This window comes from Pinus tabuliformis, chromosome 9 (assembly GCF_031772625.1).
Source record: "Pinus tabuliformis cultivar Carrire ecotype Pingquan chromosome 9, CPIR1, whole genome shotgun sequence".
Taxonomy (NCBI): domain Eukaryota; kingdom Viridiplantae; phylum Streptophyta; class Pinopsida; order Pinales; family Pinaceae; genus Pinus; species Pinus tabuliformis.
The window spans coordinates 1,954,210,175-1,954,234,369 of NC_142307.1; the positions used below are offsets into that span (position 1 = coordinate 1,954,210,175).

The 24,195-nt window shown below is 37.3% G+C and overlaps 1 protein-coding gene across 1 annotated transcript in view; it reads left to right on the forward strand.

The window, feature by feature from the left end:
• Positions 1 to 20,129, forward strand: part of LOC149156795 (protein TRAUCO-like) — a 31,477-nt gene extending 11,348 nt beyond the window's left edge. Inside the window, exons 3-4 of the mRNA XM_089445246.1 lie at positions 1,525 to 2,236; positions 19,664 to 20,129. Coding sequence (XP_089301372.1) covers positions 1,525 to 2,236; positions 19,664 to 19,953 — 1,002 coding nt within the window. The 3' untranslated portion in view covers positions 19,954 to 20,129. The remainder of the gene's footprint in view (positions 1 to 1,524; positions 2,237 to 19,663) is intronic.
• The last annotated feature ends 4,066 nt before the right edge of the window (positions 20,130 to 24,195 follow it).

Here is a 24,195-nt window from a genome sequence, read left to right on the forward strand (position 1 = left end):
TCTCGCGCTTGTTAACGGTTTACATCATTGACCGATAATCAAGCGATGTCTTTCCATGTTCGACTTCAGCGCAATTCTCACATGGATCGACTTGTACTTAGAGTGAAGATCGAACGAGTTTGAAGACCCCGGATCTAGTTTCATCCATCCGGGCTGCGATATATATTCAGGAAATATAAAGACATTTGACACGTACATCATTGCAGCAGATGATCATCCTACTCAAAGGATGATAATTTCAGCAGAGAATTATCAGTCTACCATCAGACGATCGTCTGTTCTATGTACCAAAATGAATTTATAAAGCTGAGCATGGGAATGCCCACCTCAGATAGATCATGAAAGAAGAATGAAAAATAATGTATGGTATTGTATTTTATTACAGGTCACCTCTCAGCGATTGAATGAACTTCGGATCCTCCTGATAAAGCATTTCACCCGATAAACGACCTCATACTTTAGGGGGCAACTGTTATAGACATTTTTGTGCCTTACAGCATGAAGCATGAAATGTCCATAATCTAAGGGATCCAAAGTCCCTAAACATGTTGTTCCTACCCCTAGAGGAACAAGGTCAGCAAACCACAGCACTGAATATCAGTTCTCCACCTGAAAACACTCAAAAACAAGCAATTTCTGGATCATGTCAACTGCTCCACTGAGCATCTGCGCTGAATGTCAAGTGCTCCACTCTGTACCTGCGCTGAATGTCAACTGCAAAGAAGAGCACCTGCGCTGAGCGTACTTGGACAAGTGGCACAGTCATTCCTCAAGGTGTCAGCGCCCAGGAAGCTTCCAAAATGACACTTGGATCAAGGAATTCGACTGGTGATGAGTAAGAGGGTCTAGATCTCCAAGTGGAAGCAAGAACCTCCAAGTGGACTCAAGAACTGAAGAATAACTGAAGTGGGAGAGGACACTAGTCAGCTCTCAAGCTGACTCATCCTTTCTCCAAAACTCCTATATATAGAGCTCTCTCATGAGGTCTAAGGGGACTGGAATCTTGTGAATGTAAGGAAGTGTTGTTGGTTTGAGTTTAGAGCTATTGGGTGATTTTCTTTGAAGGAGGTGAAGAGGAGATTTCTTTCTGCTGGGAGGTGATGCTGGATTGGGCCTCTCATGGTTGTATCACTTCCTAAACTTTACTTCTTCCATTAATAAAGCATTTGAGGTTCTTCTATATGCATGTGTCTCAATGGTGTATTGTTATACTTGTGTATTTGATTTATTCTAATCCTTGAATCAATTATGAATGTATGCTTCTTGTAGTTTCCCCTTCTTGCCATTTTGCAGGATCTTGGTGTAGCTGGGCCAGTGAAAGAGCAAGGAGCTGGGAGCAAGCAGCAAGGAGAGAAGATTGGATCAATCATTAGCGAAAGACATCGGTTAGTGGATCCCTTTCTCCCCTATTTTACTTTCATAAAGAAGAAATCTTAGATAGCTTTGCTTCGGTTGTTGCTGAGGTACTATCACCCTTAGAGTGGGATAGGGTCATTACGTATTGGATACTTTTCCCAACAACAGCAGAGCGACGAAAGTGGGCATAAGGAGAACGCCTCAGAGTCACGGGCATTTGATCATCAGGCAGGGCGGCACAGAACATCAAGCAGGGCGGCACAGAAGAGGAAATTACGGGCTCCAATGGGGGGGGCAGATACTGTTATTAAAAAGCCCAAAAGGAGAAACACTAATGCCCGGACCAGATCAGCATCAGCATCCAGGAGGTCGGGTAAGAAGAACAGGGTTAATGTCAATCCCGCAGCAAAAGATACTACTCTCATAACTCCCGCCACCAAGCTGCTTGATGATGAGGATGACAACCCAAACATGAGGATTTGTCTGTCAAAGATCCACAAGGCAGAAAAGGTTAAGCTGAGTAAAGATAGACTGATTGCAGGGAGTTCTAAAGGATACAGAATGGTGAGGGCTACTAGGGGTGTGGTGGAGGGGGCATGGTATTTTGAGATCACGGTTGTTTACCTCGGTCAAACTGGGCATACCAGATTGGGATGGTCTACAGAGAAAGGAGATGTTGACACTCCTCTGGGTTATGATGGGAATAGCTATGCCTACAGAGATGTTGATGGCACTAAAGTTCATAAGGCTATCAGAGAGCCCTATGGGGATGGACCTTACGTGAAGGGTGACGTTATTGGGTTTTATATTAATTTGCCCAATGGCAGTGAGTTTGATCATCACAGCAATGCAGTAGACGAAGCACCACAGGTGGTGCCTGGTATGTTCCAGTTCCCATATCTTTGACTTATTTTCTTGAATGCTTTAAATTTGTGACTTCCAACCTGGAGTGTCCATGCAGTAAATATAGACACACTTCCAGAAAAATACTTATTTTTTTATGTATGCACTCTGTTTCACAGTTCATGCACTAAATATATAGACGTAGACGGTCATTTTTTTGAATTGCGCACACTTCCAAAACCACGCTTCTATTTTTTACAATAACTGTTAATTTTCAATATATATGCATATATTTGCTTTAATTTTGTCTTCCCACCCTCCGTAGGAAAACTTTAGAATTGAGGGCGAAAATATAGAACGCCCTTTGTTTCAGTGTTTTTAACTGCTGTTAATTCTCTCGCTCTTGAAATTTCTTATTTCTTTGTCATGTTTGAATACATTTGTCATCCAACTTGTTTCGAGAAATATGTAGGTCTATAAAATCAAAATGTTAAGAGTGGTTCGCACTGCAACTTGTTCTGTTGCTTGCTTTTGCTGCATAAAAGCTTCATGCTCTCATTGCTCCTGGCTCGTTGCTTTTGCTGCGTAAAAGCTTCATGCTCTCACACTGCTCACTCTACTATGCTCACACTGCTAGATAGCTAAATATTAGGCCAAAAAAACAAAACACAACAATACCCCGTTATTTTACCCATCTTAGAGCCACAGTTTCCTCTAGGGGCTTGATGCCAATGATCATATCAAAATTCACTGTGTGCTAAGTATTCATGGCGATGCGGACGCTGGTGAATTGCTTCGGTTGTTGGACGCCGCTGCAGTTGCTGACGGTGACGAAGAAGATACGGTGCTCTGTGTGGCGAAGAAGATACGATGCTCTTTGTGAAAGTTCCATTCCTGTAGTAGTGGTCCATCAAGCTATAATTCTTCCCACTTTGCTTACGCACAGACCATCTGTCTAAGATAGTGATCTCATAATCTTTTATGATAAAATTGAAATATTTACAACACTATTTTCAACTATATCAAATGATCCACTAAAGTTTTCCACATCATGTAACTCGTTTTCTTCTGGCAGGATATCCTATTGATCAACTTAAGAGGATGAATATACTTCCCAAATAGTGTATGTTTTGAAAGGCGTTGATCAGTGATGATTCTCCAAACCCTTTTTGCAGTTAGAGCCCATGAGATGAAAACGGAAGTTTTCAAACCCTACTCACCCACAAACTTGGGATTGAAGATTTTTTCCCACTAAACTACTAGAATTCCTGAAAATTCAGTGTTGCTAGACCAAAGGCATCTGAATGTGAGTTCTCCAGTGATCATTTTTTGGTTGAGGGGTTATGGGGATTCCTGGAAATTCGGTGTTGCTAGACCAAAGGCATCTGAATGTGAGTTCTCCAGTGATCATTTTTTGGTTGAGGGGTTATGGCATCCACTACACGAGGTTACCCTCAAAAACACTAATACCAGTCAACCTCCCAAGGACAACCACGCATGACTTCATAAAGAGATCTTTCTCTATATTCTCTGTCAATCACTTCCAATCTACTATTCTTGAATCATTAGTCTCAATGTGGAAGCCCAAAGCCCAAATACTGAAAGAATAATTTAAAAGCAGCAGTGGCAAAAGAGAGAATTTTTTCAATCATCTGTTTTTGGGTTTGAGAGACCATAGGAAATGAGATTGTACAATTTTGTTGGAAATACTGAGAGGGGGTGAATGAATATTTTTTTCAATTGTTTTATTATGCTAGTTAAGATTTTTATAACAAGTTAAACCAGAGCACAAGAAAGTGAACAATTTTTTATTATTATTGATGAATATAGTGAGGATTCCAATCCTCTAAAACAAATCACAAGCTCCAACTTGTACAACCAAATCTCCGACTCCTTCAATGCTCCAACCTTGATCAAATCCAAGCGCCAACATGGTCAAAATGAAGACTCCATTCCTCTCAACAAATCTAAGCACCAACTTGGTCAAAATAAGGACTCCAATCCTCCTAGGCTCCAACCTTTTCCATATAGACTTCAAAACTTCTGCAAGGTGTCTCCAAAATAAGTTTCAAATATACATCAAAAGAGGCCTACAAGACCTGCTCCAAGGATGCTTCAAATCATGTGCCTTCTGGTTTTGGACATGGTCGTTCCACTATGTTGGAGGAGACTCCCAATAGACTACGAGAAAAGAAATTAAAAATTTCTTGTGGCAAGAGAGAGAAGAATGTGAAATTTTATCTATTGCATCTATAGGAAATTATTCTTCTAACTCAAATATTAATTATGCAGTTTAATAACGAATAAAATCACACCTGCAACTTTCACCATAAAAATAGTGTGGAAAAAAATACTGGAAACTGAGAAATTCTAGCACACGTAATAAATTTGACACAATTATTTTTGTTAAGCAAAATCTTTTGGTAGAAATCACATAAGAGAAATTTTTGGCAGACGTGTTTCGAACCAACAAGTGTGGTTCATCATCAGGACTAGATGAAGAGGCATACCATAGCAAAGGCTTAAATAGAGAGCAATGTAGAGACATAATTTCAAGTAACAACTATATTTGAACAATAATATTTAAATTATGATATTAATAAAATTAATATATTAAAAACAAATATTATTCACTAACGGCTATATTAAATGGCTAGTTTTTGAAAAAATATTTAAATAATGATATTATTTCATTAATTTATTAAAAATATTAATAGGTAACTGCTATATTAAACAGCTAGTTTTTGAAAAAAAAATTAATTAATTTATTAAAATCAAATATTACTAGTTTTCGAAAAATAATATTTAAATAATGATATTAGTTTATTAATTTATTAAAAATATTAATATGTAACGGATTGTTTTTGAAAAATAATATTTAAATTGTGATATTAGTTTATTAGTTTATTACTTTATCAAAAACAAATAAATAATAAATTGTGATATTAGTTTATTACTTTATCAAAAACAAATAAATAATAAGTAATCACTATATTAAACAACTAGTTTTTGGGAAATAATATTTAAATTAAAAAAAAAAAATCAAACTTTAAAGGAGAGGAGTCAAAAAATTATAAAAGCAAGTGAAGACTGACAAGATCATTTGATAAATAATTAATGGAAATAAAATAAAATAAAACAAAATATACACAAGTCAAATGAATATATATATATATATATATATATATATATATATATATATATATATATATATATATATATATATATATATATATATATATATATATATATCCAAAGAAAAGTAATCAATAAATAAAACGGGGTCAACAATAAAATATGGGGCTGAGGTCCATTAAACAAATAACAAAAACACTAAAAGGAGTTAAGAACGAAAAGGATGATAAAATACATAAAAGACACGAAGGATCAAGAAAATAAACTCTAATGAAGAATAAATCAACAACAAATACTATAAAAAGGACACCAATACCTACATAGACAAACAAACAAACAAAATAAATCGCAAAAAGAAGCCTAAAAAACTAGGAGGACAGGACAAGGACTCAACTTCTACTAATATTCCAACCATCATCTCTATTCAAATTATTGGGTCTTCTTTTAATTTCTGAGGCCTCCCTCAATTTACGATGATGGAAATGACTAACCCTAGCAACGACTTGGGCTTCCTCAATGCAGATGTGTGCTTAGATTTATCTCCATGCTCTACCAAAGCAGAGGAGTAGGTCCTGCCATGCTTGATGTCAGCAGCACGCTCACGAATCCTTTGATTAATCGAGCGACCAGTCTCACCAATGTAGGGAGTCCCACAAGAGCATGGGATAACGTAAACACCCTTCATATTCTTGGGGTTATTTTTGGACCAATTTTCCCGGAAAAATCCAACATGGGAAAGCCAGTGCAGTAGATGAGGGTTTTTATTATTAATATTCAGTAGCAATTCTAAGTACAATAATTTAGATGCCCAACTGGCAATCTAATCTGAAGAAAATACTGGTAAAAATATTGTGAGAATTTTCTCTCACCCCATAGTTATTTTTTTGCCTCTGAAATAACTTCCCCAGCCTCTGCACTGGGCTGCCTTCATCGCCCTCTGTGTAGAGCCTACGTTGGTCCTCTGAAGATTTCGGCATTCCTTCCTTTGACTCTTCCGAGAACTGAAAAACTTCTTCTCAGAATGTCATTTCTCTCCTCTTCCTCCTGCTACTCACCCTTTGGCTCTATCTTCTCTGTTGAGCTACTGCTACTGGAAAAGTCAAATTGCCTTGGCAACTCAGTATCTGCACTGTGTGATTTCCATCACCACATTGAATTTCTTTTATAACCCACTATTGGAGCACCAACAACCAAGATTAAAACTTAATCAATGGCTAGGATCATTTTTAGGTCGATTCGTGTGAGTTTCTAGATGATTCATGTCTTATCTCAATTAATATTGATTAATTAACCATATTCCCTAAGTTTAGACCTAGGAAATATTTTAAAATCGGTTAATAATCTAATTGAGACACTTCTAGGCGAAATTTCCAGAAACGATTTTTGGGTTTTAGAGATCTCATGTATTCTAGCCTTTCTACAAAATTTTGTGGCTAGAACACATCTGATGCTAAAAAAAATAACAAGGAATCAATAGATAATATATTTATTGCCTTTCCCAGTTTCTAGTAGTTTTTATAAATGTTGACTCTTTTATATTTATTATGATATTTTTTGTAAACAATATATGACAATTTAAGTTTGAAGTTTATATAACTCATTGGTAATAAATTATGAATATGATGCTTCGTGAAAGTTGAAACATTTCGTTTCATGTTTGATATTCTTTGTTATGGTTTGGTAATGGTAATGGTTACAAGTACAACTTTAGTGATGACAAAAGTTACATAGTAAATTTTGAAAGCCTGAAACTTTAAGATTGATGAATTATGCGACTTGATATGTTATAACATGTAAATTGTGGACATGTGGTTGATGAAGATTATAACTTCTAGATGATTGATGTTATATGGTTTAATCCTTGTTTTTATGCTTTTTATATCTAATTCATCATTCTAAATGCTTTTGTTGACATATATGCATCAAAATATATAAAAATATATATCATATAAAAAAACTCTCCTAGCCCTAGAGCTTTTGAAAATGTTGCTCCTTGCTCCTGCTTCCGCTCTTACTACCTGCTCCCACTCCCAAACAACCCTCGCCTTAGATGAGAGTTGAATATTGGTGGGGCTTTAACAACCCCTCATTGACCAACCCAATAGGACTCATTGACAATGAGAAATAAAAGAGAGCCCACATTGTTTCCTCTCTCTCTCTCTCCCCACCCACACACACACACACACACACACACACACACACACACACACATATATATATATATAGTATGCTTTCAATTTATTATTTGATTTCTCATAGGCTGCTCACTTATTTTAGGGGTTATCTAAAGTTCTATTTTTGTTAGGATGTTTTTTCTTGTTGTTGATTCTTACTAACTCTTTCCTTTTTTCTTGTTATTGGTTGTTACTAACTCTCTCATTGATCCATTTCTAAATTCCTATATTGAATTCTAATGAGCTTTCAAACTATTAAGTATGCATTTAAGCATGTCCCAATGGAACTTTGGTTCCAACACAAATAATGCTTCCTTTATTCTTGGTCACATTGTTGAAGCTAGAGAGATGAGAATCTAGCAAGTCGTGCTAATCTTATCTTGAGAATGTCTTTAAAAGCAATGAAACAATGGAAGACATTCTCTCTCTTGAGCTCATTGGTAAGTTTTTGTACAAATTTTTGCAGATTTGCCACATTGTTAGTTGAATTGGTTAGGGTATTATATATCATTTCCCATGTTTGTCTATGAAGATCAATTTGATCAATAGTGTGAACTTGCTTTAGATAATAAAAAAAACATGGAAGTTTTGTAATTTTTTGTAGTTTTAGCATTTTGGACTTTTGGCTGTAAGAATGCCAATTGGAACATTTATTTTTCAGGATCCAAGGCTGATAGTAGTCTATTCTTTGTAAAAGATCCTTATTTCCATAACTCACTATAAGTAATGGTTTTAAGACTAGCATTCTTCTTTTTTATTTCCATAAGTTGAGAAAAGATATCTTGACTAGGCGCTGATGATAGATGTTCCAAGGTGAAGATAGGTTCACTTAATGTGACCATTTCTTTTGTTGAAACAACTTCTTTTGAAAACACATGAAACTCAAACTTCCACTTCCTCTACTCTTGGTCTTTTAACTACTCGAAACTCTGTTTTCTCTGACTCTGAACTTGATTGTTGAATATTCATGATTGGTCTTGTTGACCACTCAAATGTACATTTGAATATTGGTCAACCACTCCATGATCATAGTATAATTCAGAGCAATCCAAAAGTCAGAACTCTATAATTTCAGACATCATCAACATCATCTTGCAACTTCTTGTCATCATTTTGTATTCCAAATTCTGTAGCCATGTGAGGTCATTGTAAAAAATGAATCTAATGTGATGAAAATAAATCCATATAACACATATAGGTAGCTTAGGAGTTTTCTAAAGAGTTTTCACTCTAGGGAGTTATTTTTCCTTAGCTAATTATTTGTGTTTCTCACCACTAAATAATTGGTTAAGTTTTTCTCCCACATATCCTTGAAAGCTAGAGTGATATTTGATGGTAAAGTCTTAGGTGAGGCTTAATGTATAGAGTTGATGTAAAATATCATACTAGATCATGTCTAAAGTTTCACAGAAGTTGGTTGTGTTAAAGCGTCAATTTTTAATTATTAAAAATTTCTCACTGGTCGATATTTATAATAACTATTTGATGTAGATATAAAAAGTGTTGTCTATATGAGTGTGAAAATTTCTAACCCGAAATTCCACTGCAACAACTGATTTATTTCACCTACTTATTCTTCATAATAAGTTATTAACGAAATCCCTCAGCAAACATTAAAATAAATTCTACTGCAGTTATCACATAATTACACAGAGAAAATAACAACGATATACATGCACAAGAACCAATCACATCAACACAGTTGTTTTTGGACAATTGTCCCTAGAAAAACCCAATGTGGGAAAACCGGTGTAGTAGATGAGGGTTTTATTAATCTTCAACAACAATCGCTTTACAAGGAATGATTTTACATAGAAACTGAGAGAAAACACTTGAGACTTTCCCCTAGAAACATTTTGACACCCTGGAGACCCTTCTCCCACTTATGTGTCACTTCTACATCACTCTGTGCGGTTCTGCGTCAGCCTCCATGAGGGTTGTGTATCCCCTGGATTGTGTCTCCCTTTGCGTTGTCTCTCAATGCCCTTATGTCACCTCCTCCTCAATCACTGATTGTTGTTGATGCCACCCTTTTCCTCCACCCTGCAACTCTCCCTCTGAAATCGATCTCCTTCTCTTTGAGAATCGATTTTCCTTGGGCTACTGAGTATCTGCCGGTGTGTCTCCAAATGATCCTCAAGTCTTCTCTTATACTTTTCCTGTTGATGAATCAATGACCGAGATTAAGTCTTTAATCAACAACTAAGGTTAAAACAGACTTGATCCTCGTCTCTTAGAAGCTTCTCATCCTTATCTTTATTAATACCCATTAATATTTTTATTTTCCTAAGTTTAGACTTAGGAACCCATTAAAAATATTAATTATTTTAATAACTCCTCATCCAGGTGGAATTTATCCAAATGATTTCTGGGTCTTGGAGACCTCATGTGCCTTAGCTTCTCCACCAAATTTCAAGGATAGAGCACATCCGATGCTACCCAAAATCAACTAGGAGTTTTCGGGAGTATGAGTACTCAAAATTAGACCTCTACACCTCAACTTTCTATCTAAACACACTTTAGGGGTCAAAAAATGTGTCTATACCTCTCAAATTGTATCTTTTTTTTTTTGCATTTCTGGGCAAAAATTGATAATTAAATAAGTGGAAATTAGCCAGAAAATTAAAATGAGAGAAAAATAAAATTCTACCCATGTAAAATATTTAAAAAAGGATGGGAAATTTCCCAAGAAAGGAATCAAGTCAAAAAGTGAAGGAATCTGAATTTAATATGTAATAAGTGATGTCTAGAGAAGTTGTATGGGGTATGTGTGCTCAAAAGGGGGGAAATTTGAATAAAATATGAATGTAATATGTAATAAGTGATGTCTAGAGAAGTTGTATGGGGTATGTGTGCTCAAAATTACACCTGTCACCCTCAAGTTTCTACTACGACACACTTTGAAGGGTAAAAAATAAGTTCTAGACCCTCAAAATCCACTTTTCCTAAGTTTTATGAAAAATGTGGCAATAAATTAGCCAAACAATTAAATAAATGGAGAAAAATAAATATCCACACATGCTCAAATGATGTAGAAATGAGGTGAAAATTAATCTAAGGGTCAAAGTTGAGTTACCAATTGATGTAGACTCAACATAAGCCACAAATCAAACAAATCAATTTTTTTGTGGAGAAGACTATGAGTTATAGTGACAAGATCCAGAATTTGAAGTTAACTCGAGCTTCAAGGAGATATCATGAGTTGACTTGAGATTGGATTAGAGTTTACTTGAGTGAGGTGGAGAGTGGTATCCTACCACTCCACTTCAATCTCCCACATGTCCTCTCATCTAATTCGATTTCCCTCATCAGGGATTGTGTGGACCTCTAAGAGAGAAATCGAGTTGCCACTTGGGAAATTCGAATTTGCATGAAAGAACCTTGGGATTGTCACTTATTTGTCTTGAAATTGACTCCAAAACTTCTAAATAATAGAGCTATGAGCTCTCACCATGCATCCATTGTTACGAGTTGTTGTGCTTAGGAAATCTCTGTTCTTATGTACACTTGTTCTCAATTGCAATAAAAGACTCTAGTGTTCATTCATGAGTTGTTGTTCCATTGGAGTATGATGATTGACTAACTATTGGTATAATTCCTTCTGCTCATGCTTTGATTTATGTTATTTTCATGTACTCTTATAGATTTGTTAATGTAAAGCTATCTTACATTTACAATTGATTTAGGAGTATGCTCTAGGTGTAGAAATCTCTAGCTATTTTCCAATAAATTTCTAGAGTTTTCTTATCATTGCTTATTTGTTAGATCTATATGGGACTAATGTTTGATTGAAATTTTGTAGGGATAATTTTGTTGGATCAAATATCAAGCGCGAGGGAAGTCTTTGGAGAGACCGACCCACTCTTGACACATTCTCCAAGGAACTCTCATTGGTTCTTTGAATTCCATAGTTTATCTTACGAAGTGATTTTGCAAGGATTTTCTTTGACATAGCTTGTATGTATTTTTCCGGCATTGGGTTTTTTCGGGGGCTTTTGTCCAAAAATACTGTCACTTGTGTGGATTTTTCTCTATTGTTTTTTCTTGTTTTGGGCAAATTAATTAATTAAGTGAAGGTTGCAGTTGTATCGGCTTCGATATTTTCTGTAGGAAGCAGTAAATACTTTGTTTCAGAATTAACAAATAGGAGAAGTTTTATCAGTTGCCGCAGTAGTTGATTTGAGTGGGATTCTCTAATTTTCACATGGTATCGGAGCTAGTGCAGGTAAAGAAATAAGAACAGTGCCAGAGAACCCAACGCTGAGCAGAAGAGGGAGATCGAAAAAACTACAGGAGACAACAGTTCAAAACCCCAAAGGGTTTGTGCAGTTCTAGTCAGAGGGTTGAATTTCGAGACAGTCTCTCTTTGAGTGAGGTGACAGAGAGAAGGGTTTCCCTATCGAAACCTTGTCGTGGCAGAGGGAGCAACGCTGAAGCCTCAGCGTGAGGCGCTGGTAGGATGCAGTGTTTTTGCAGACGATTTTGCTAGGTAGAAAAACATCAAAAGAGAAGGAAGGAGCACGATTGAGGGAACTTTTCCTCAGTAAGACTTCCCACCAAGAAGTCTGTTTTCTTATTGGCTGAGCAGCAGTAGTAAGAACCAGAGAGGAGATTTTTGACATTTGTGGCAGAGATGGCAACCAGTGGATTGAGGGATTAGGATAGGTTGGACAAAGCATCCAACTATGTCATCTGGAAGGCAAGGATGTCATTCATTCTAGATGAGCATGCCCTCAAGACATATGTCGAAAGTGTGGTGGTTGTGCCTGTAGATGCAGATCCGTTGAAGAAATACAAGGTTGAAATGGCGAAGGCAAAGCGAATGATCCTCGACGGAGTGAAGGATCATGTCGTCTGTCACATCGCTAGTAGAGGGACTACTAAGGAGATGTGGGATGCATTGGCTATGCTGTATCAGGGATCTTCCGAGCAGTGGAAGATGTACCTTGAGCAAAAACTGATATTTGTTCAGATGCAGAAGGGGGAGTGTGTGGATCCATTCCTCACGAAGCTTTAGGAGACCGGTGATGAGTTATCTGCTGTGGGGTCTATACCTCAAGACTTAAAGTTGGTTAGACTGGCCCTCAATTCTGTGTCAGATGAGTGGCAAGTCTTTGTCCAGAGTATCCTAGGCAGGGCGACTTTGTCGAATTGGGATGAGATGTGGGAAGCTCTCAAGTAAGAGGAGCTGAGGAGAGACTTGGCCAAGTGTAAGCTTGACAGAAGCAACAGTAGTGGGTCGAAGCCCAAGGAGGAGGAGGATAATGCAACCCTTGCATCGAAGGAACAACACGAACAACAAAGATGTAAGAAGGATGTCTCGAAGATAAAATGTTTCAGGTGTGGTGAGATGGGTCACTATGCAACTCAATGTCCTCTCAGGAAGAAGGACAAAGATGAAAGAAGAGAAGCATGATCTGAAGGCTGCGCTTGTGAAGATCGAGGATGAGGAGTTCGCCATGATAGTCGAGATACCTCCAAGAGGGAGGTGGGCTGATTTGGAGTTGTAGTTTGAAGGAGCTACAGATGGGCAAGATCCTTGAGGAGCCCACCTCTTGGATGAATACCTTGCTACGGGAGCCTAGATCATAAGTAGTAAGATAGACTAGTGTTAGATGGTGTTGAGGAGTGTTAGAGAGACAGTTGCAGTGGCTAGGAGCACCAGAGACTGAATAACACAGAGTAGAGTTGGCAACAGTGTAGAGGTCAGCATGAGTGCAGAAGATTCAGAGGGTCAACACAGAGACTAGCAATAGTCAAGTTCCAACATTCACATGGTATCATACTGAACACAGTTAGTTCAGTAATTTGGGATGTTTTTCTGTTGTTGGTGGAGTAACAACAACAGTTTACAGTGTAGTGGCAGTGCCAGCAGCAACGTGGATGCATAAATTCAAAGGGAGTTGTAGTACGTATGTAGTGTTGACAGTGGCAGGGTCAACAAGTCACCAAGTCATGTTATTATTGCACATTATTTTATCATTTGGGGCCTAATTAGTCCATTATGACTATTCGAACCCCCTTATGGATTGTATAAATAGATGAGAGGCTCATTCATTCATCTCATCATCACTTGGATTGGATTAGTATCTCTTGAGAAATTTTCACACTGCTTTCTTGGACGAATTTTTTGGAGATTCTTGATGCACTATGATGTTTGGATTTTCACTATTGTCTTTGGAGCTTCTTTCTAATGCGAAGTTGATGAATGGATATAATATCTCTCTCTTGTAAGTAAAATTTAATGTTATTCTTGTTGTCTTATTTGTCTAATGCATGGTATTATTATCATTGTTCTTGTATGGGCATAAATAATGCGAAATTCCTCTTCAAAACTGGAATAAGTGATTTAATGCATGTGTTTCTCTTTGAGGGAGTGGGTGAATATTTCTAGAGGAACCTCATAGGTTAAAAGACCTCGAAACTTCATCTCCTTTTCAATTTTAAAGTATAAATCCCTAATAACCTAGTTGCTGCACTTAGAAAGGCTAGTGAAGGTCAATTAGGGCTCCTTAGCATAAGAAAATCTTTTATCTTGGTGTATCTTGACTCCATTAAGCCCAAGAAGCAAGGCACTGATCCTGGCATCACTTTGGTGGTCAAAATAACCTCTCTTTTCTTCATCTCTTCCAATTCTAGGCCTAGCCCTAGAAGGTATCCTAGGGCATCAAGCGAAATATTTTGTAGCCATCCAAAGTCCTTGAAAATCAATCTAGAATTGAGTTCGGGTCTTCTCAAGGGGTCCTCCAATTTTGAGCTCAATCTGAATGTGAAATCCCAAGATATTGCACGCCCTAGCTTGAAGACCATTCTCCTTTGTTAAAATTGATAACTAGGGCCAAATTCGACCTTGGGACAACTCACTTGATGGATATGATGATTGCATTGGATTCCTATTTTCGAGAGGTCCAAGATTGATATACACATCATCTCATTTAGACATGCAAAAGTGTGATTTTGAATTTATGCCCACCCACGTCAAAATTGTTCAGGTCCGTCTCATCATCATGTAGGCTCAAGAAGCCCAATGGTTGTCTCTTCACCCACAACGAATTGTATAAATACAAGAGACCTCACTCCTCATTTGGCACATTCATCACTCAACCCATTCCTCTCTTTCTTGATCTGATTGGTTTGTACAAAATTGGGCAGCGTGTCTCTCTCACACATGTGGCGAGGAGGACAGATTTTCTGAGCAGAAATTGCAAGCCAAATTTCAGACCTAAGGGTTGATTGTTGTTTGACCACAGAAAAATTACAGCAATTTTCTCTCTCCTTTGACTGAGTGGTTTTGGGCTGAAATTGACCTCCTAATCAGGACAAGTTTCACCAAGGAAGACCAAGTTGCTTTGAGGAAGATTTGTTGTTGTTTTGACCAATGTTGACTTTTTGGTTAGGGCTGAAGTTTGATTGCAGTTGACTGCATAAATTTATAGGGTTGTTTTGACTTTGTATTGGGCAATTCAATTTGACTTTTGTACTCTCTCTCTCTCTGTGCTAAACTTTTGATTTAATAATAAGAAGAATTGATCAAAGGGTTTTCGCCACATTAGGGTTTTTCCCTGACATCCGCCAAATCTGGTGTCCTCTTGTCTTCTGCATTTTGTTTCATGTTCTATCTGCTTTTACTGTCAATGTCATTATTGTGATTGCTATTGGAAATTGGAAATTGTTATTGGGCTACTAAGGAACATTGAAGTAAATTGTGCTAAGCATAGAACATAGTACCATTATTATTTAAAATTAACATTCTCCTTAGGTCCCCTTGGGTTAGTGTCTTCATTTGGATCAATGTACCTAAATTTCAAGAGAAAATCTCTCCTTTGATCCTATTCTTCTCCGTAACCTGGTCAAGTCCATCTATTGTTGATCAACTTCATACCCTTGACCTAGTTTGGGTCCACTTGGTTTCTTTGTGGTCCCACAACTTTGTGGCTCAAATTCCACAAAGATTACATAGAAGTCATTTCTCCTTTGGGATCCTTAAGTCTAGGATACCTCTTGTTAAGAGATATTCTCAAAACCTAGCCTTAGGTTTCCCCTCAGCCCTTCCTAGAGAGCCAATTACATTGCTTAGAAAGAAAGTAAACCAATTATCTGAGCCTCTCTTGTGAATAGGCTTTAGGAATCTCTCCTCATCCCATCATTGATCTATCCATCCTTGTGATTCCTTTCATACCGGGTATCCTCCCATCGGTGAAGGGTTGTAAAGAGCAGGGAGCTTCAGCTAAAGTGACAGTGGGCTATTGTTCCATTGTTGCTACTTGACCTAGTAGTTTCTCTATAAGATCCCCTCCTAGGACCCTTGCTAGTTTGAGCGGTAACAGGTCTCTCCATTGAGCCTGACCCAAGTTGATTTGACCTTAAACCATGATGGAATAGCAGGGGGCGGGGGGACGGTCCGCTATTTAAAAGTGAATGCCACGTACCTCAAGAGTTGTTTCAGGAAAACCATGAATTGCAGACCCCCCCATTAAACTCTGAATGATCAAAGCACTTCATTCAACCTTTAATCAAGAAACTTTATAATAGCACTATATTTCAAAATGATTTATAATAGTGTTTTAAACTAAGTTGCAGGAAATGTTGCCCAGGGGTCCGTTTCCAGCCCGCAACGAAACAGAAACGAGGAAACTCATAGCATACAGCCTCGAAACTATTTTTAGGCCGTACTGGCACGTTTCACGCTGAGGAAACGTGGCTAGTACGACAGAGTTTCCACTTAAAACTTGACCTTTTTTGTTTTGTTTTGTTTTGTTTTTGTTTTTTATTTTGTTTTTGTTTTTGTTTTCTGTTTTTTTTGTTTTGTTTTTTGTTTTGTTTTTTTGTTTTTTGTTTTGTTTTGTTTTTTTGTTTTTGTTTTTGTTTTGTTTCGTATTGTTTTGTTTTTGAATGTTTCTTTGTTTTGTTTTGTGTGTTTTGTTTTTTTTTTCTTCGCTTCTAATTTTTTTTGGGCGACTAAAATATCTTCTAGATGCCTCTCTCAAGTTATAAAAAAGACTCTCGCCTCATACTCTCATCACACAATTAAGCAAGTTGTTTTTCTTGGAGACAGACGATTTTAGCAAAGGAGAAGAGAGGAAGAGAGCAATGGTTTCAGCTAGGGTGTTTTCAACAGTGAGCAAAGGAGATTTTAGCAACAGATTTGGAGTGCAGAGTTTCTGCCTACGACATTCTTGGCTTTTGGCTAAGCTACAACCATATTTCTCTTGTCTTTTCTGGCATTTTTGGTAGCTTCAACTACAAAAAATTAATTTGGATAAGAAGCATTCATTTTCTTAGTTTTTTTTCCTACTATTTCTTCAATTTTTCAAGGGTTTATGTTGCCAAAAATATGAAAAACGTTTTTTCTTTACAAAACTTTATTTTATTTTTTATTTATTTATTTTTTTAATTTAAATTTGCCTTTTGTAGAAATGGCTTCCAACCAAAGTGCAGTTGCATGTTCAAGCCCTAGGTCCAACCCAAGAATTGAATATTATCCTCTTTGGAGGCATGTTCAGAAGCTTAAAAAATGTGGAGGTGGTGGCTTATGGGAATGGCAATGTAATCTTTGCAATAATTCGTACAAGGGCTCCTACCCAAGAGTGAAGGCACATCTTTTGCATGGAGGAGGACAGGGGATTGTAGGTTGCACAAAAACAATAGACCCATTGGCAAGGAGGGCATATCAAAGAGAGCAAGATGAGGCAGATGGAATTAAGAGAAGGCATGATGAGCTTAGTCAAGCTACTCCTCAAGCTCCATCTAACATTGAGCCAAGGATTGTAGTTGAAGCAAGGAAGAGGAGAGCCAGTGCCACTCAACAACATGAACAACAAGCATCCAAAAATACCAAAGGGGCATCCCCCTCAATACAGGATAGCAGAATTGCTAAATTGGTGAATGTGGAAGCAAGAGAAGAAATTGGTTCTAGAGTGGCTAGGTGCATTTATGCATGTGGTATCCCATTCAATGTTGTTCGCTCTCTTTATTGGCAAGATATGATAAGGGCAATTAACAAAGCTCCTCAAGGGTACAAGGGGCCCAACTATGAGAAAGTCAGAACTCAGCTTCTCAAAAATGAGAAGGAGCTTGTGGAGGATATCTTATCGCCAATTCATTCTTCTTGGAGTAGCTCTAGGGTTACCATAGTCTCAGATGGATGGACAGATACAAGGCACAAACCATTGATAAATATCATTGCCACTTCCCCCAAAGGAACAATGTTTATAAAGGCGAAAGACTGCTCAGGAGAGGTAAAAGATGTACAGTTCATTGTTGATGTTATTATAAAATCTATTGAACAAATAGGACCTAACAGGATGGTGCAAGTTATCACGGATAATGCACCAGTTTGCAAAGCTGCAGGTTTAATTATTGAGGGGAGGTTTGACCACATCTTTTGGACACCTTGCATTGTCCATAATCTGAATCTAATCTTAGAGGAGATCGAAAACAAAGTTCCATGGATAAAGGAAATCACAGGGGAAGCAAAGGAGATTGTTAAATTCATCACCAACCACCACCAATCTCAGGCAATATTTCGAGAGTACTCCAAATTGGAGTGGTTAAAAGTTGTTGAGATAGGATATGCCTCAAACTTCCTGATGTTGCGCCTCCTTGTTGAGGTTAAGCATGCATTAGTTTCTATGGTGGTGAGTCAACTTTGGGTTGAGTGGAGACAAGCAGATCCAGAGCAAGGATATGTGGTGCGTAGATTGTGCCTTGGTGATGATTGGTGGAGAAAGATAGATTTATTGCTAAAGTTCACAACCCCTACATTTGAACTTCTTCGGAATGCTGACACTGACCAACCTTTCTTAGGAGAGGTATATGGTGGAATGGATTCCATGGTTGAGAAAACTATGGAAATCATTTCACAAGAGTCTCCACAACTTTTGTTTGTTGATGATCATTTTGCTGATTTAGTCAAGAAAATCATTGTTGATAGGTGGAACAATTTCAACACTCCATTGCACACTTTAGCACATGCCTTGAACCCAAAATTTTATGATGAGATGCTTATTGCTCAAAGCAATGGGAAAAGGAAGGCACCCCAAAAGGATAGAGAGGTGGCTAATGGGGTGAAAAAACCCTTATCAGAATATTTCCATCTCATCTATACAAGGAGGTAAAGGAAGAATTTGCCAGTTTTGCAGCAGGATTAGATGATTATGCAGATATATCAATTTTGGAGGAGAGAAGCACCATGAATCCAGTTAAGTGTTGGATTTGTCATGGAGAAAATGATTTACATTTGCAAAACCTTGCCATTCATGTTCTTTCACAAGTGGCAAGCTTTTCATCAGCAGAAAGGAATTGGAGCACCTATGGTTTTATTCATTCTTTGAAGCGCAATAGGTTTGACTCAAAAAAGGCAGAGGATCTTGTTTATGTGCACTCCAACCTTCGCCTTGCATCTCGTAGGGGTCCAGAAGAAAACAATGGTCCTTCTAAAGAATGGTATGTGAATGCAGAAAGCCCTGCTTTGGATCTCTCTCTTGTTGCCCTAAATATTGAGGTGCAGCCTGGAAGTAGAATTGGCCCATCATCTTATTCAGCACCACCATCCACTGTTGAGCATGCTTCTACTTTTATTTTTGATGAGGATTAGTCTTTTGTCTTTATAGTTCTTGCAGCCTCATAGTCTTTATTGTACTTGTAGCCTCATATATATAATAAAGGCTGATTTTGAGATTTGGATATATATTAAAGGTTGATTTTGGATATTCCGATATTGCTATTTTTATTATGTGATCATTCATGAGTAAATGTGATATAAATTTAATCATAATGTTTAAACTTTAAATGTAATAAATTATAATGTATCATGTATACTTTATGATCGCACATAACATTTCTTAAATGCCCTTTTTGGAAACTCGTACATGTTTCCCCGTTTCGCATAACTTAGGTTTTAAATGAAAAAAACAATATAATATCAAAACATTACATAAACGCAAAAAATTAAAAATCTTAAATATTTTAGTTTTTTATTTTTGCCAAAAAGATGTTACAACAGGGAAAATAACAGGGTTTTAGTTTGTGTTAATCTTTTTACTGGCTGCATTTTATTGAATTTGTTTCTCAGCCTTGCCTATGTTACAAGCTTGGTTATAACATTTTCTTAAACTCTTGTAGTCGTTAACCTCACCTCTTTAAAATGTGTGCAGGAAGCGAGATATCATTCTTTATAAATGGGATATGTCAAGGTGTTGCTTCCAAGGATATAAATGGTGGCAGATATTACCCTGCAGCTTCCTTTTACACCCTTCCAAATCAACCTAACTGTACAGTGCAGTTTAATTTTGGACCAGAATTTGATTGCTTTCCCGAGGACTTTGGCAATCGACCCCTGCCTAAGGCCATGTCTGAGGCTTCTTATTGTGGAATTGATAGACAAGCAGTCCACCATGGAGAACTTCTTGTTGAAAGTGGTCAATCTTCAGAAAAGAAAGCCTGACTTTTTTGGTATATTGTTTCATTTTAGAACTTAGTATATGTTTGCTGTTGGTGTTGCTTACCTTTGCATAAAATCATGATCTATGTGGTGCAGTGGTGGCAATTATTTTATAACATTCTAGATTTCGTAATAATTAGTATGAAAAAAATTTCTGTTATGTTGAATGAAACCTTGCAAATGTCTCTCAGGTGAAAGTGGACAATCATGCAACTGATGTCCTTGCAATGGTTGCATGGTGAACGTTACCAAGTAATTCATGTTGGAATTTTCATCAGGATATTGAAAAAAGTGAAAATGCAGATTAGACATCCGACCCATGTTTTGGAAATGTGTTTGGTGCGTTTGTCTAGCTATAACTATTTAATCAAAGTGAATCGAGGGAAGAATTTATTTTTAGGTCAGAAATATGGATAAATTGTAAGAAAGTTTATTTATTTTAGGGCAAAGGACATTTTGAACGTGGCTTTTGTCAACTTCACTGTTCCATGCACTGAATTGATTATTACAATTATAGGTTTTCCTGCACATCATGTTCCTAATGTGCTTGACCATGATTTTTTCTCTCATCCTGACAAAGTCTTGTGTCTAGAATCTAAAACTGCTGTGCAGATCTTGAATCTGTTTTGTTTGATTAATTGCGCTTTACATGCAGACTGTATCAGATAGCAGATAATTAGGATCTCAACCAGGATTTGGAGCTCATTCTTATCTATGCTTGTAAGACAACAAAAGTACTCTCTTACAGTTGATCCTGTGCAGAGTGTTGCATTATTATTCATATTTATGACTTCCACTAGTGGATGTTTTGTATCAGAATCCCTGATTAGACTCTGCTCCATGCAAGTTGAGAGCATTTCTATTTTTAGACCACGATGCCATAGTGGATAACTTATAAGATAACTTGCTTAAATACGGATTGATGCATGAGAACTAACGTGATTATAAAATTATTCTTTTCTACAGGTTTATTATTTGTTGAACACTGTGTTTAGCATTTGCAGTGTCTAGGCTGTAGACTCTATTTTGGATACATTAAAAATGAGTTTTATGTCATATTGGAAGGTTTCAATTTTCATAACTCAAAGTCGTTCATGTATAAAACTTTCTGGAATGGGCTAGATCTTATTTTTCTTTCAATCATTCTAGAAATTGAAATTGTTATGCTAATCCAATTACTACCATCCGCCCACCAAAATCCAGTGTGCCACAATCTAGTGTGATTTGTAACTGTTTCTTCACAGACAAGGGTCAATGGCTTTTGCATGGCACACTTCCATGAAAGTACTATTTCTTAAATGTATGATAGAAGTGTGTAGAGATACATGGTTAGCATGGAAAACGGAAATTTGTATCTGGTCCAATTCTAGAGAACAGCCCTCATTCTTTCTCAAGAATTCTTCCCTTGGTTGTTCAAGGAACAGGGAGAGTTGTTTCTTTTACATGTGCCACAGCAGATAGTTTTTTATCATGTTCTTCAATGAGATTTATTGTTTCTATTATGTTCTTCAATCAGATTTGTTGTTGTGCTTTAGACTAAGAGAACCAGAATGATTCTTTCTGATATGAAATTTTATTAACTAAAGGCTAGGAGCTTTCTTGTGTTTATTAACAAATTTCTTATTTTGGGGCAATGTAGACTTTAGAAATCTCCACAGTTGAGTTTATGATACATTGATAGATATGCTGTGATAAGTAGCAACTAATGTTGCATGGGAACCGTCCCTTACATCTACCATCCCTGAGGACTTGGGTACTGTGAGCGGAAGTGCTTGTTTGGAAGGGCATGTCCCTAAGTTTGTGGGTGGCTTCACGATGTCCCCTAGATGCTACTGCAGAAAACAGAGAGGTATGGAGATGACCCTCGATGTTTTTGAGTACATTTGGATGCCCTCTATCCAAATTAACGTCCATGTGGCATCACTTCTGCAAGAAAAATATCCATGCATTGGTTCAAACTTTTAGACCATGAAGCTATTATTTACACAGCACGTGCGAAAATACTATGTGGTATGTTTTTATGATGGTGGATGATTGCAACAACAGTCTTGATCAATGTTATTAGAGAAAGAATCGGCAAAGCCAGATGATTGGACTGGGTTTGGGAGGTTTCTGGTCAGAACTGGCAATCCAAACTGGTTTGCACTAGTTCTGTCTTGAACCAATGAGGACCAACCAGTTCAAGACAAAACTAGGCAATTTGATTGGTTTTGCGCCAATGCATCTGCATCCCTTAAAAAACCAAAAAAACGCAAAATATGAAAACCCTACGACTACCCTAACTGCTAAAACCTGTCAATTGTCTATTAAATGATGCCCTGCTCTATTGATGGACTTATCCTGGATTATTTGCAGCGATTTCCACCACAATAGGAATAGGAATTGGTATTGATTTTGTTCCTTCAAGGTCATGGATTTATGATCCAGAGTCTAAACATGCAAAGGATGTATGGTATTAGAATTATTTTGTAGCATGGTTAGATTGGAGAATTATAGTATGCTTGTTTTTGGACTATAGAGATCCTTTACAGCGTCTATGTTTATCTATTTTGGTTTAGATGTGGATTTCAATGGATGCAATTTTGCTATATTCATCTTTACATGTTTATATATGCTTTTTGTTGTTGTTGTATATTTTGTGTCTAATGGTTTGGATTTGCATCAATTTTTCTTTTTCCAAAGGAAAACAATAGGCAGTTCAGTTCCTGTTTTGGGTTTGGCTGATTCAGTCATTGGTTTGACATGATAACATTGTTTTTGATTCCCGTGTTTAGTAGGATAGTGTACTCTATATCTACATTTTTTACGTGGGTTATGACAATTTAATTTCACCAAAGACAATGTCTATTGAAATTATTATTTAAAAATTGCTACTTTTATGTGTCAACATTGCATAATTTGTCTCCTATGGTTTGAATTTGTATGGTTTATATTTCATCCCTAGCAAAACCTTAGGGGATTTGCTTTTGGTTTTGAGGGTTGATTGGTCTGGTTCTAAGAAACCGGATTTGTCCTCCCCCCTCGTGTCCCGAATCCCACGAATCAGACATGATTCTCTAGGACACGTCCGATTCTTGTGTCCAACATGCCCTAACACGTGGCATTCAATGGGCACATGGGTCAGATTCCAAGGGCGCGTGAATCCCGAATTAGGGACACGTGTCCCTCTGAAAAGTGTGTTGCGTGGCCTTTAAAGCCCAATTTGGGCAGAGTTCTCACTCATTCTTGAGTCTCTCTCTTGTTGTGGGTGTGTGGGAGCAATTAGCGAAGGGTTTGGGAGCATTTTGGAGGTGATTTAAGCAACAAGTGCATTTTGCTTCTATTTTTTTTGCATTTTTGCTATAGTAGTTTGGCTACAACAACAACTTCAAATGTTGAGGGAAAAATGGATTTAGAAAGACAACAGGCTCAAGAAAACAAATATTCCTTGTGGAAGTATGCCACAAGAGATCAAGTGCCAGGCAACAAGTTGAAGGGAGGAGGCTATGTTGCTTGGAAATTCAAAATCATTTCAAGAGCACTTATTACCCTGTGAAAGCTCATTTGTTGGCCTTACCAGGTTGCGGAATTGGAGCATGTACACAAGTGTCTTTAGCTAAGAGGAAAGAAATGGAAAAAGAGGCCAATGTTGGTGTGGCAAGGGTGGTTGCATCATCTAAAAAAACAAGAATGATGACCCCCTTCCATTCTTGAGGGAAAACAACAACAAATTTCCATTTGAGAGTTTTGGTGGGGGTGTGAGTCAAGCAGCAAAAAGAAAGACAATGGCATTTGGTCCAATGGACAAGATTTTTTAAAAAGAGATACAAGAAGAGCTTGATCTCACCATTGCATTCTTTTTCTATTAGAACTTCATATACTTTAATGTTGCACACTCAACATTAACTTCTTGAGATGTGTTGATCTCTAACTCAATGGGTTCCATCGGGGTATGTTTCTCTTGGGTTAGAGAAGCTTAGAACCACATTGTTGATTAAGGAAAATAAAGAGGTGGACAAATGCTTGAGCCTATTAAATCAGCAAGGCCAACATTTAGGGTTAGTATTGTTTTTTATGGATGGACAGATCCAACATGCCACCCACTCATCAACTTCATGGTGTCTTCCTTAAATGGACTAGTTTTCTTGAAATCAGTGGATGCACTTGAACAATACAAGGATGCACAATATATTGGTGAGTCATTCGTTAAAGTTACTAAAGATGTAGGTGTTGGTTATTGTGTGCAAATAATTACAGACAATGCAA